Raw genomic sequence first — 15,406 nt, forward strand, 5'->3', positions numbered from 1 at the left:
GAAGGAGCTCTTTTGTCATCTCTGCTGGGCAGATGCGCAGCCCCCCATTTAGTAAGGCGCGCTGCTGCGTTCCAACCCCGCAGAAACCAGCGCCCGTAGCCCTGACCCCAGCCGGGCTGGGCGCGGATCACCAGTGAGTAACCCACAGCGCGTCCTCTGCGCCCCACCCCACCCCCACGGCCTCACCCCTCACCCCCGAGGCGGAGGACCAGGCTGGAACTACACTTCCCAGTGTGCCAGGCGGGGCGGGGCGCGGCGGGGAGGGCGCAGGCTCCTTCCCAGAAGCAAAAGCGGAAACAAAAGAGTCTCGCCGGCGTCCCCGCCCGCACACTGACTCGCGCACACTCGCGCTCGGGCGCACACGGAGCAGGCACCGGCGCCCGGAGCGAGCCAGCGAGCGGCGAGCCGGGGCGGGGGACCCCACCCGGCAGATCCAGCCGAGCAGCCCGAGGACCCGGCCCGCGACGATCCACGCCCCCCAGCCCCTCAGCCGCTCCCCCGCCGGCCCGTGTCCCCACCGCCCTCCCTGACCGATGGCGCTGAAGCGGATTCAGAAAGTGAGTGCCGGGGCCCCGGCCTGGGGCGTCGGGGCGGGCATCGGTCCCCGGTCCATGGCTGACTTGGACGTCGGATCCTTCCCACCCCCCTCCCCTTGGATGTGCGGGAGGAGGAGGGCACGGAATGGGAAGATGGGCCGGGGCGGAGGCCAGTGGGGCTTCAGAGGGAGGCTGCCCGTACTGTGGGCACGGGACAGGTGAGGCGGGTCCGGGGTCGGGTCTCCGGTGGCCCGGGGGGTGCTTGGAGACTGGGGACTCGCTGCGCGATCGCGGAAGGGGCTGCGCACTGAGTCCCTGGGTGGAGATCGTCTTCGGTGTGTGCAGCCCCTTCCCGAAATCCGTGCTTCGGGCTCACAGCTGGGGCTTGGCTCTAACGTGGGTTAGTTTTGTTCCCTGTCATTTCGCTGTGATTTCTCCATCCACGCTCTTCCTCAAGCCTGGATGGTAATGATGATTTTTTTTTTTTAATGTATTCTTGTTTCCCTGGGCTTCCTGGGAGGGCAAGGAAGGTGTGGTGGGCCTCTGCGGTTGGCGCTTGCTCCAGTGCCGGAATAGGCTGGAAAAGCAAGCCCATTTGGGGCTGAGAAGGCGCCTGCTCCTTCTATTTTGGTGCCTCTCTGCTCTGCCACTTCAGGTCACACAGCTGTAGTGAAAACCTAGTTGCTGATACACCACAACAAGATGACCTCTTGGCTGTGATTCATGGTGAGTCAAGCCAAGCAGGTTTATTTTCCTCATGATAAACTTGTATGTAAAGTTCCAACCACAACAGAAATGGCCACAAATTAAGTTGTTTTGGATGCTTTTGACACACGGGTATAGAATGAGGAAAAGAAATGTGGATCTCTTCATCATACAAATATTATTCATCCCAGCACTGTATAAAGAAGGTCTTTTCTTGGTATTGTTAGGACAACCATTTCAGTTGTGACCATCTGGCAAAGCTGGGATTTGTGCATTTCTTTTTATTCCTTCGCTTTAATGTCCTTTTGGGTTCTTGACCCACGTTTCAGGTTTTACAGTTCTAGCCCAGACTGGAACGTTGAAATGTTTGGGAGGCTCCTAGCAAGTTAAGCCAACAATGGTCAGTGGGTTTTGTCCTTGGTTACAGAACTAATCAAGGCTTACCGATTTTTTTTTTAAATCGACTTAGTCAACTTCGAGTCAGTACAACATTGGTTGAGGTTGGAGTAGTTGTCAACCTATGTACATGGCATTCAGACTCACTACTGGTGTCATCGTTTGGTACAGAGAAAAGCAACTTCACACTCTCAGTTAAATTTCTGTTCCTTTTTGGTGCAAATACTAAAACTGTGCATCATTATTTCTCTTTATACTCTTTAAAGGTCACCTTACTATAAAATGTACCACAAACAATCAACATTAATTTAGTAATAGTAATTTTCTTTTGAAGATAATATAATTACATATTTCTCATATAATTTACGTCCTCGTTTAGAAGCCCCAGTCAGCATCCTTACCATACCTTGCATAGTTATTAACGATGATGTAATGTTGGTTCACATTTGCACCAGACAACACACATTTTCCAAGGAAGTTTTTAAAAATGCTGTTTCCTTCTTTCCTGGTTTTGAGAAGTTTCCACATGACTTTGTATACATATATTGCTTTTAGTTACTGTGGAATTCACCCACAGTAAATGGGCATTTCAAAGAAATATGAACACCATTTGTAAATACTGTGCTTGGAAGTTCTTGTCTATCACTATGCTAAGCCTATAATTTAGCCTATATCCACATCTTTTTTTTTTTTGTAGTTCTTGGTTATTATAACAGATTTGCCCAGGACAAAAATATCATCTATGTAGAATAGATGTCAAACCTGTGACAAATTGATCTTTGGAAGAAATTGGGGATCATGTAGCACCCCTGTATGTCAGTCTGATTTCTTTCCTGTGTTACCAGGCAAGTTAACTTACAAAAGTTATATTAATCACACACTCCATTCCTTCTAACAGGTTGAGTCTCTGCTTTTTCTGTCTGGCTGTCTGGCTGTCTCTTTCTCTCCCTCTTCCCCCCCCCCCATTTTGTAATTACTTCTTGATTAAAAGGCAATTCCAGTTCAGATATGCCATCTTCCATATGAACAGTCTCAAAATCCACTTTGATGTCTTCAGTATTCAGATTCGTATTTGAGCCTTGCCTTTTACCTTGGATAAAGTTACATTCTCACTTTTGGCCTTCCCTTTTAAACATATTAAAGTGATACTATCAGATAAGTTCAGGTCATTGGGTTGCAGTTTCCCTGCCTAAAGTGGCAGACTTTGAAGCTTTTGAATCCTGGGAGAAGTCTGCAGTAGCAGAGTACTAGCAGAACTGCTTCTGGGTATACAGAATCAAGTCTGGATCATTTTCAAACCATATACACTATGTAAATGGAGTGATGTTGAATCCTTTGAAAGGGCTGAAGTGAAAAGAAGGTTGAGAACCACTGATATTTTGTTATGTTCTCTTTGTTTAAAGAAGATATCTGAGGCCTGGAAGAGAGAAACGCTTTGCCTACAGTTATTCTCTGAAGAAGTGATTTGGCATATTTGAGAAGGAAGTTCACAATTTCACATTTCTTTACCATGAAAAGAATAAAGAATGTTGAATTACACACACATACACACACACACACACACAGCATGTGGATATCAATGCTTAAAATATATTTTCATGCTAGAATATACCAAATGATTTAGCACTCTAATTTTGCATTTCAGCTCATAAATTTACACACCCATGCCCTATTTTTAGACACAGTGAAAGATGTTATTGCAGTCACCTAAATCACTAAAGAGAAAAACTGAACTAAATCCAAGAAAAGAAACCTCTGACATTTGAAAAAAGAGAGCAGTCTCTAATGGGGCATCTGTATTTTTCTAGAATTGAATTCTAAGTGCTTCTTCTCCTCTAATACACTGTTTTCAGTCCTTGATACACTTTATTATACACTTTGTTTTTAAGGAATATTCTATCACAATTCTGAATCTTTGAAAATTAGAAAAACAAAAGAAATCCTAATATAGTCATCTTTATCACTGTTGTATATCTTTCCATCTATTTTTTTTACTTAATAAAGCCTTTTAGGCAAAATCCTCATACTGGCATGTGATAGATTTGTGCCTTCCGTTTGTTCTGTTTTTGTGCCAGTCCTGGGACTTGAACTTAGGACCTACGCTCTATCCCTGAACTTTTCTGCTGAAGGATAGCACCCTGTCACTTAAGCCACAGCTCCAACTCTGGCTTTTTTGGTGCTTAACTGGAAATAAGAGTTTCACAGACTTTCCTACTTGAGCTGGCTTTGAATCATGATCCTTAGATCTCAGCTTCTTGAGAAGCTAGGATTATAAGTGTGAGCTACGTGCACCTAACTTGTGCATTTTTGTCTGTCTTTTGAAAATGGAAATATAATATTTTCATTTCATAAATATAGCACCATAGATAACTATTCCTTAGTGTTTACTACTATCCCCCAAATGAACCGTTTGGGGATAGGAGGTTACTTCAATAGTAGAGCACTTGCCTAGCGTATGCAAGGTCCTAGATTTGATCCTTAGCACCAAAAACAAATAAGTTGCCTACAGTTTCAAAAGTGGAATATTTGGCTTTTTCCCCAAAATCTGTTTCATCTAAAATGTATATATGATCATAGATTAAGACACAACTTTGTAAATGTTATGAGCGGTATAACTTTCACCTGGTAGAATTCTACATTGAGTTACTTATGTCAGCAGAATAAACAGGATAGTTGGTTGGTTGGTTGGTTGGTCGGTTGTGGGTCTTGAACTCTGGGCCTGGGCACTGTCCCTGAGCTCTTCAGCTCAAGGCAAGTGCTCTATCACTTGAGCCACAGTGCCACTTCTGGTTTTCTGGTGGTTAATTGGAGATAAGAGTCTCACCGGCTCTCCTGAATGGGCTGGCTTTGAACTGTGATCCTTAGATCTCAGCCTCCTGAGTAGCTAGGATTACAGGCATGAGCCACTGGAGCACAGCCTAACAGGATAGTAAACATAGCCCTCTGTAGATGGATGGTCAATCCAGGGAAGATCATTCAGTTCTTATTTCTGGGTCTGTGAATTCTTTTTTTTTTTTTTTTTTATCTATACAATGTTGCTTCTGGTAACAGCAACCAGCATGTATCTCATAACTACTCTGTCCTTTGTAAGGTCCAAGAGATAGAAACAGTATTACTACCATGTAGAGATGATGAAACAGAAGCAAAGAGATACTAAATAGCTAACCCAAGATCACAGATTTAGTATGTGGCAATACTAAGAATCCAGATAATTGGCTACAAGGCCATTTTAGTTTCTCTTATCCATGTGGGCACATGTCTTGGGTTTACTGTATTTGATCTGAAGGACAAGTAGACTCCAGTGAGTTGATGGGTGGAAGGATTTTACAAGCCAGAGTGCTCAGTACACATGTAAACATGTTTTTATAATTTGGCATATTTGATCCTTGTCTCAGATGAATTGCTCAGTGTGTTGATTATGCATTGTCATCTCCACTGCAAGGTAATGATACTGGATCATTTAAAATTGTAAATTAAAAATAGGACTTGGCTCGTTTTTGTGTACCATTATAAAATTTTCAGCTGGCTGCCAGTGGCTCACACCTGTAATCCTAGCTACTCAGGAGGCTGAGATCTGAGAATCGAGGTTCAAAGCCAGCCGGGGCAGAAAATCCATGATACTCTTATCTCCTATAAACCACTAGAAAACCAGAAGTGGCGCTGTGGCTCAAGTGGTAGAGTGCTAACCTTGAACTGAAGAACTGAGGAACAGTGCTCAGGCCCAGAGTTCAAGTCCCATGACTGACAAAAAAACAAAACAAAACCCAAATTCTCCTCTAAAAGGAGGAACTTTTTAGAACAATTGGTTGTAATTTATTAATTTTCTGTCAAAAGCCATTTCAGGCTTGAGATATGGCTCAGAGGGAGAGCATGTAGTTTAGCAAGCAAGCATGAAGTTTTGAGTTCAAACACCAGAACTTTAAAAGGAAAAAAAAAGTATTGTTTCATTTGAAGTAACTGTTTTCATGTTGATCTAATTGGTTCCTATAGTGGCTTGCATGATAAACCATTTGGATTATAGAATTAAATCCAACACTCAAGTTATTCTAAGAAAGAAACTTAGATTTGAGAAAAAAACAACAACCCAAGGTTAAACAGAGTATTTATGTTTTTTGTCAGATGCATGCCTTGCTTTGAATCAGGAAAAAGTGTTCTACCTCTAATAAGCTGCCATGTTCATTTTCTGCTTTAAAATTTCAGTAATGAAGCTCAGTCTTTCTTTTGCCCCGTAAATACTTTTCCCCCTTTAATACAATAAAGCTGTAAAAAGATGAGATCACCTATTTCTGAAAGTTCTAAGATTCCTTCTCTGGAAATAAGTAGAGCAAAATGAGATTGTTTATGCCTATTTTAGGAATGCAGAGAAATATGAAAGCCATAGAGATGTGGGATTACCTCCCATGAAGCTGAGTAGCATCCTCTTCTTTGCTTCCCTGAAATACACTCAGAAAACATATGAGCCCTCATTCCTATGTAGTGCTGTTAACCAAAATGATAAGCCTAGCATTTACTTGACAAATGACTATGTGGAAGAACTGATACCTCATTTAAAGTGGGTATTGAGTTGCTTGTCTCTTTCTTCTCATTTGTGTGATGGAATAAATGAAACTAGAAAATATAAAATGACCCAGATTGGCAATGTGAGGATCAGAGAGATCCTTCCGTCACCTCAAAACCTCAAAAAGGAAAGACAGATCCTATTTTGGACTGTTTGGGTCTAGATTGCCTTTGAGAAGCTGAGGATTTTCTGCACTTAATTTATTTCTGGAAATGGATCAGTGGAGGTTCACTTTCACACACGAGACAGCAAGAAGAGGCTACCACACAACGAACTCCACCATGGTACGACTAATATGCACTGATAAAAATTATGGGGGGAAAGAAGAGGTTATCACTTCAGGGGTTGTCCTTAGGAAACCACCTGCCTTCTAGAAGCAGAAGGTCTGCTGCTGCCCCTCCTGCTGCCATGTTCTGCTGCCTCCTTTCTTGCCTCTTCCTGGGTGCTTCGCCCACTGCTTTCTATTCATATGGTCCTGTTTGAATGGCTCATCTCCTGTTTAGATTCCCAGGCTCCTTTCAGACTTAAGAAAGCCTCTCCCAAGGAGGTGGGCTGGGAGGTGCTTTCTTTACCTTAAGCTCCCTCAAATAGTAATTTCATTTCTTCTCATTCCAAGAGGCTCCTCCTCCATCTGGGAGCTGTAGAGGTTGAAAGTACTATGGTTGGATTGCTACAGGACTTGCTTATGTATATATCTTAAATAGTAATATAAAATCTTAGTCTTATTTTATATTGTTATAAGTTATTGTCACACAAGATCTTTAGGGAAAATTAATATTACCCAAAACTACATTCCAGTCATACCATACATTTACATACGTATAAGTTATAGCGAGAATTATATGCCAGTCATGCGTATATATGCATGCATATGGAATATAGAGAGAATGGAAGCATACATACATACTAATGTGTAAATCTTGGAAATGTGTCCATTTGATATTGTTAATACTCTTTTTTTTTAAACTATAGGTAGAAGCATTCTGTAGTGACTGGTGGCCAGCCACAGTATTCAAGAGTATCATTAGGTAACCAGGTGCTGATGGCTCATGTCTATAATCCTAGCTACTCAGATCTGAGATCTGAGGCTCCTAATTTGCAGTCGCCTGAGAGGAAAGTTTGTGAAACTTTTATCTCCAATTAACCAGCAAAAAGCTGGAAGGGGAACTTTGGCTCAAGTGGTAGAGGGCTAACTTTGAAGCAAGAAAGCTCAATAATAGCACTTAGGCACTGAATTCAAGCATTAGGACTGCCACAAAAATAAAGAATGAAACAAGATAATAAGGAATGGTACTGGATTATACTAATACGATCATGATGATTATTTTGAATTTTGGAGACAGCCATACCTCAGGTTGGCCCTAACCTCATTTTTCTCCTGCCTCAGCCTTCAAAGTACACCAGGAGCTACAAGATAGAAGATATAACAAAAGTTTGGTAGCTATTAGAGGTGTTCATATTTTTTTGTACAGCAAGGTGGGTTTTTGTTGTTGTTGCTGTTGTTTTTCTTTTTCTTTCTGAAATACCATCTTTCTTAGTTACGAGGAAGTACATCGTAAGTTTTGATAATGTAGCATTCAGAAGGCTGTATGTAGCCTATTTCATTATGTGTCAAAATTCTATCATGTGTTTTTTTGAAGTTGTATGTAATTTCCTGTCATGTTTTTCTTGCCTCTCAGAGTGTCTTTTGAACACAAACAATTCTCCTCAAAGCTTAAGAGGGAGTGTTCATTTCTATGAGATACAAAGCTCTTGGGGAAGATAAAAAGAAATCTTTTTCCTTCTTTGAGTCTTCAGTCTTTTGTTTATCCTGAGCATGCTTAGAAATGTGCAAATGACTTTAATTCATTGCTGCAGGATTATTGAGAATAAGGTGCTTTGGTGATCACAATCTTGAGGTAAGTATTGAATTGATGTGAGGAGAATGCTTGACCAGAAAGCAGATGGTTTAAACCTTTGGTTTGTGACCTTAGCCATGAAACTCATAATCTTTGCTTTTCTTATCAGGAAATTTGATCAGTTGAACATGATAAATTCTATGGTCCCCTCTGTGGATGTGGATGTGTGGTGTTTATCAATATGTATGTATGTTTATATGTGTGTATATATGTATATATTACTCCTCTTTCTTTGGGGGATGAAAAGGATTGATCTCAGGGTCTTGTGCATTTTAGGCAAAGTGTTCTACTGCTAGGTTATATCCCTGTGCCCCTTTATAATTTAAAATAAACCGAAGTAATTTATTGGCTATTTGTTTTGTTCAGCAAACATCAAAATGGAACAAAAGGAAACACTGTACATTGGCATTGCTTTGAAACTATTTAAGACTTGAGATAAATTCTATTTACTTTGAGATGTCAGAATCAAAAAAAATTGACATCTTAATTGTATAATGATAATCTTGCTGATTAAAAAGCAATTATTTGTGATATAAGTTAGATGCATTTCTATTATATACTGGTAACATAAAATGCTTTTCTATTTCACTTAGCTTCCATCTGTCTCACAAGTGTCTTTGTCCTTTAAAGGCTGTTTGATCTGCATACTTAGCTGCCTTACAGAGCTGTCTTAGATAGAATAAATTTTTAGAGATTCAAGTTAATGCATTTATAGAACACCATCTGACATAAGAAATATGTTAAATGAATTAAGAAAAGTAAGATGCCCAATAATAAAGAAAAAAATATAACTATAATAGATGGACTTAGGAAAATACCAGAAGGAGAGTGTAACATATTTGCCCAGGAAGTAAATTGAAGGAGAGAAATCAGGTAATCTGTGGAGAAGATGGAAATTGATATAGGTATAGGCATAGAAGCTTTAAAAAAAAGACTTAGGGAAGTCAGAAAGGTACAGAAATAAAAACTATTAATTATTTGGCATATTTGGGAAGGACATATAATAAAGACTATAATGCTTCATACTGTTGAGGAGCTGAAAGGCCTATGCTAAGAAACTAAATGCAGGAGCTTGGGGAAGCCACTGAAGGTTATTGTTTTGTTTGTTTTTATGCTAGTTCTGGGGCTTGAATTCATGGCCTGGGTGCTGTGCCTTAGCTTTCTCACTCGTGGCTGGTATTCTACCACTTGCGTGTCATATCCACTTCAGGATTGGTTTTTTGGTGTTTAAATGGAGATAAGAATATCATGGACTGGGGCTGGGAAGGTGGCTCAGTGGTAGAGCGCTTGCCTTGTATGCCTGAGGCCCTGGGTTTGATTCCTCAGCACCACATTAGCAAAAAGAAAAAAGCCAGAAGTGGCGCTATGCCTCAAGTGGTAGAGCGCTAGCCTTGAGCTGAAGAGCTGAGGGATAGCGCCCAGGCCCAGAGTTCAGGTCCCATGACCGGACCCCCCCAAAAAAAGAATATCATGGACTTTCCTTCCCAATCTGGCTTCAGATTATCTGACCTCAACTTCCTGAATAGCTAGAATTACAGATGTGAGCTAGTAGTGACTGTCTCAGATGGGGTCTTGAGCTTTTGCCTAGGCCTACCTCAGACTGTGATAGGATAGCTGGGATTACAACCATACATCTCTACTCCTGAACTAGAAAATTCTTAGTGCTAGGTGTGCATCCTTGCTCTTCTGAAACTCAGCACTGTTGAATAATGATTATAATTTTGATGAACATTTTGAAAAGTAAAGCCTTCTATTGAAAAGGAAACTGTGTTTGAAACTAGAGGCAAGATAGCAATTGGAAAATGGAACCATATGACTGCAACAGAGATATGGGAAAGTGGTTGCAGACATGATGCTTTAGCTAGATTTATCTCTAATTCTGATCTCAGCCTTTTTTGAGGGGAAGGAAGGAAAAGCTAGGAGAGTTATGGAGCTAACTCCAGGCTTTGCACCTGCCATGCAAGTTTTCTTTGAGTGAGCTCAATCCCAACCCCCTCAAACTTTTACTCTATTCTTTATAGTCTTTGTAGTTCAGACACAATAAATATTTCTCAGCTACAACAATATCAACAGGGTCTTCATTGCCTTCCTTTCCTGTAGAGTTTAGCTACATGGTTCTTTCTTTTCTTTTTCTTTTTTTGTCAGTTTTGGGGCTTTAACTCTGGACCTGGGCGCTGTCCCTCAGCTCTTCATCTCAAGGCTTGAGCCACAGCACCACTTCTAGTTTTCTGCAAGGTTTATTGGAGATTAGACTCTCACAGATTTTTCTGCCCCAGCTGGCTTTGAATTGTGATCCACAGATCTCAGCCTCCTGAGTAGCTAGGATTACAGGTGTGAGCCACCGATGCCTGGCACATGATTATTTCTTAAATAGAAGAGATGCCTGATCCAAAGGGACATTGATAACAAGCTCTGGCGGAAAAATCACTGTGAGATTCTTATCTCCAATAAAACACTCAAAAACCAGAAGTAGAGCTATGGCTGAAAGTGGTAAAGTGCTCTCCTTGAGCAAAAGAGCTCAGGGCCCCACAACCAACCAACCAACAAACAGACATTGGTGTAGTCAAAACCAAGGTGTTGAAGTGAATTTGATTCTTACAACTTAATTAATTGGATGTCCTCCACATTTCAGTTTTTCAGGAATAATCTACATGGCTTAAAATCAGGATGTATTTTATTATTATATATGTAGAATATCCATAATATATATTATATATAATATGTGTATATATGTGCATGTGAAAATGGTATAATAAACCCATCATTCTATATAATCAATAAAATATATAGTCAAAAAAATAAAGATGTACTTTAGTCCAGGGGCTTAAAGAGATTCTGCATTCGGAGATGTTTCTATTGTTTGACATCTTTCCATTGAAATAGCTCTCGTCAACTGGATCAGAGTCTGACCTGTTAACCAATGAAGTGTTTATTTACAGTTAAGCCAAATTTAGCTCATTATCCTTTAAAAATAACACAAAAAAAGCAGTCCCGTAGACTGCAGTCCAGTTTTTTTTTAGTTGTTTGTTTGTTTTTTTTGGTTTAGAGGTTTTTGAGACAAACATGTTAATGTCACATTAATGAATTGCTGATTGAGCAGAATTTTCTTTTGAAATCATGCTTTCATAAGCTTTGGATTAAGTAATAGAAATTTCAGACCATAAATTAGCCTCAAAGTTTGGGTTGTGTGATGTCTTTTACACGCACACACAGTCGGGTATATATTACAGAGATTTAGATTTTTCTGCCTTTTGCAGCTATAAAACAACAAGGCATTTTCAGTCTGGTCAGCATAATTTGTGAGGAAATATTTACTGCATAGTGTCATATTAAATCTTATGGTAAATAAGGCAGCTTTCACTTGTCAGCTTTTATTCTTCACTGTTCAGATTGAACTGTTACCCTTCTGGGAACCATGAGATTCACATAGGCCTCTTCTCTTACATTCCAGTTTTTATTTCTGTTTATTTGTTTACTTTATTTTACTTTGAATTAGGCTGCTTCATCCACTTTTAGATTTTATGTCCCCTAGAGGCAGGGACTAAGTCTAGGTTGTTTTAATCAAGAACACTCAGCATATTGTGGGGGTGTTATAAACATGCCATCTGTGCCCATTTAAATTCAGTTTCAGGCCTTTCAGTACTTTTCTTTGTGTCTCCTTGCTTATAGAAATTTGAACTAGAATAGCAGCCCTCAGACATGGAAGGCTACATAAATCCATTAAGTACACATGTTGTGTCCTTGTGTTTTTATGAGTCTAGTCATGATATCAGTATATAATACTGTAATTTACCACTTATATTTTTATTTTGAAATTTAGTTAACTTCCCAGCCAGTTTTTTTAAAGCATTAATCACACTAGTTTGGAAAATTGCTTCATTGGCAGAGACAGCTATATATATATATATTTTTTTTTTTACCAGTTTGATGCTATTTATTGGTCAGTCTGTATTTAGATATTGCATTGTTTTCTTTTAAATTTGGTCTTAAAGGTGAAGAAAGAAATTGACAATACATTTAAATTTTAGATGAAAACAGTTTGAAATGGCATTATGAAAAACATACATACAAAATATAAGTATTATGTTTATGATGTGCTATTGGAATGAGTTACTGTGTGTGGATTTATAATTAATCTCCTTATTTGACAGCCATATTTCTATGTTACATGTTTTTTATATTATTTTATTCATTGTTGAAAAAAATCCATTAAATTATAATGTAAACTTTTGTGCAGATAGTTAAAACCTGAATAAAACTGGCAACATGATGAATTTTCACAAAGTGAAGATATCTGTGAACTTAGCACTTAGCCAAGAATAGCATCACTAAGGTCTGAGATGCCTTTTTCCCTTCCTAGTACTATCTCTCTGTCCTCAAGGAAAATGATTTTCTGACCTGCAGCACTAGAGATTAGTTTGGACTGTTTCTGAATTGTATTTAAAAGGAATCAAGTGGTATGCACCTTTCTTATCTCTGGCTTCTTTTGCTCAGTCTATTAGTGAGATTCATCTCTATTGTTTCCTGGAGATGTTATTTATTCACACTGTTGCACAAATAGACAGCAAGTTATTCTAGAGCTGGTGGACATTCTTTTGTGCCTATTACAAATAATGCCACTAAAGTGAACATTCACATTACTGTTAAATGTATATTTGTCAGTAGAATTGATCTGTCATAAAGCAGTAGTTCTGTCTAGTTATTGAATATTGTCAGTTTTCCACCAGCAGATAGATGAGAATCCCAGTTGCCAACATTTGTACTTTCCTTCTTTTTTATTTTAACCATTTTGCTGAGTGTGTAATAGCATAAGATTTGGCCTTAATTTGCATATCCTTGATGACTAATGGTGTATATGTAGATGACATTTGGATAACCTCTTTTGTAAAATGGGTGTTTCAGCTGCCTTTTAAAATTGCTTTTTACATATTCTAGATGAATATTTTGTCAGATAGCTGTATTGCAAATATTATCTCCCATTTGTCTTTCCTTTTCACAATTTTAATGTGTCTTTTCATGAACAGATGTTCATAAATTTAATCAAATCCAAATTTCCCATATTTTCTTCTCTTGCTTAGTATTCTTAGTACTATTTTAAAATCTCTGCCTCTGCCAAGGTCATGAAGATACTTTGTGTCTTCTTTTTGAAGTTTCATTGTTTGAGTTTCATATTTAAACCTACAACCTAATCAAAATTGATTTTTATATAGTGGTTAGAGATAATAAATCAAGTTAATATTTTTCCATGTAGATACTTAATTGATCCAGTATCACATATGGAACAACACTTTTTTTTGGTTTTTGTTTTTTTCCTTCTATTAGAATATTGCTGTTTTCATTTTGGAAAATTTGAATTCTAGGGTTGTCATTGTTTTCTTTCCATTTTCAACACATTGTTGGATAACTCAAAATCAGTACTCCTGGCCTCACTTCAATCTCAAACCTGTCAGTTTTCCCTCCACATCAGATGTGTTTTTTATGTGCCCCAAACAGTAATGACATCGAAGCTGACTTTGAAAGGTGTGCTATTCATTTCCTGTATGTGCCACCTTCTATAATGGGGCATGGCAGCACCAGGGAGTTGTGCTCATTGTACTCTATTGGAACGGTGTCCCTTGGAGTTCATCATACACAGCTGGCCTGGCACAATGCAGCCCTGAATACCACCTTGTAACAACTGGAAAATAACTTTTTTTAATGCTCACCTTTTCTGTCTTTTCACAAATAAGGGCCTTTATGCAGTTGTCCCATTTATACAGCTCTCCATGGAAGACTGGTCCCAGCACCCCTTGAGAATCCCCAAGCCCAGTATGTATTTGTGTGGCATCTGTGAAAAACGTTTCTACTTCCTCAAGACTTCAAATCACCTCTTTAGATCACTTCTGTTACTCAATATAATGCAAATACTATACAAATATGTTGCTTAGGGGATAATAATGGGGGGAGGAAATCTGCATTTGTTCAGTACAGATGCATTTTTTTTCTCTGCCTATTTTCTGCAGCAGTTGGTTGAATATGCAAATACACAGGGCTCACTGTATTTAATAAAGAACAGTACTGAAACACTGAGGTGTGGTCTAAGTGGTAAAACGATTGCCTAGCAAGTGCAAGGCTTGGAATTCAATCTCCAGGCCTCCCCACATGTCACTCCCCTACCCCCATCCCAAGAAAAAGAACAGCAAAAGTGCTATAGGTTTAAAGGGTAGATAGGGAATCTCTGAGGCAGTCCCTTGGTCTTTTTAAGAGTTTACCAAATCTTTTATATCCTGGCTTTTAAGGTGTTTTATATACCAGCATTTATTTGGAAAATAGCTTTTACACCAGGTAACATAGCTTAGATGAATTCCTTAGTAGGTAATACTTGCTCATATGACGAACTTCCTGTTTTCTGGAGAGCAGTGAGGTGTAGAGGGTTTGAACTCAGGCTCAGTCTTCCTAGGCAGGTCCTCTGATCTCTGAGCTGCATCCATCCTTCCTCCCTACTGGTCATTTTCTTTCTTCCTTTTTTTTTTTTTATTTTTCTACTCCTGCTGGTCATTTTTGAGATTAAAAAAACTCTTGCTTTGGGCCCACACACATGCAACTTTTCTTCTGACTTGGCCTCAGACTGCTATGCTCCCAATCACAGCCTCTCATATAAGTAGGATTGCATGGGTGAGCCATCGGCACCTGGCTTCACAGGGGTCATTTTTTTTTTCTGCAGGACTCCGTAGTATATTCTTCACTTTAATAATTACATTCAGAAGGCGACCTTTTAGGTTTAACCCTCCTTGTATCTGTGTTTCCTTGTAGATACAAATACTATAGCTACTTGAACCTTTTAAGAATTCAGGGGATCTGTTTCTCATACATCACAGACCCCATTTCATTTCTACAAATGAACAGGTTCTCACTGAATTTCATGCCCCGATTTAATCATCAATAAATGTGCCTGAGCAGTTACTTGGGCATTTTATTAGTGTCATAATCTAATTCAATTCCATTAAATCTTTAAAACATTGGAAAGGGTAGAATTGAGTTGAAATGGTAGAATCAGAATAATGCCTTTTAGAAGGGATGTGGGAAGTACTTAATATAAACGTCTTTAATTAGTCTAGCTGGTTCAATTGAACATGGGATACATTTTCAAGAAATCTCCATCCAGACCACAGCCCTGTGTGGCAGCTCTGTCACTAATGGCTGCTAGTGGTGAGGGCAGGCTTTTTTTTTTTTTTTTTTTTGGTTGGTCGTGGGGCTTGAACTCTGGGCTTGGGCGCTGTCCCTCAGCTCTTCAGCTCAAGGCGAGCACTCTACCACTTGAGCTACAGCGCCAC

At 39.4% G+C, this 15,406-nt stretch overlaps 1 protein-coding gene across 1 annotated transcript in view; it reads left to right on the forward strand.

Annotated features, from left to right (window-relative positions):
• Positions 1-298: 298 nt before the first annotated feature.
• The window catches only part of Ube2d1 (ubiquitin-conjugating enzyme E2D 1), a 34,568-nt gene continuing 19,460 nt past the window's right edge, over positions 299-15,406 (forward strand). The window contains exon 1 of the mRNA XM_013017216.1: positions 299-557. Coding sequence (XP_012872670.1) covers positions 534-557 — 24 coding nt within the window. The 5' untranslated portion in view covers positions 299-533. The remainder of the gene's footprint in view (positions 558-15,406) is intronic.

The sequence above is a fragment of the Dipodomys ordii genome, unplaced genomic scaffold, assembly GCF_000151885.1.
Source record: "Dipodomys ordii isolate 6190 unplaced genomic scaffold, Dord_2.0 Scaffold34, whole genome shotgun sequence".
Taxonomy (NCBI): domain Eukaryota; kingdom Metazoa; phylum Chordata; class Mammalia; order Rodentia; family Heteromyidae; genus Dipodomys; species Dipodomys ordii.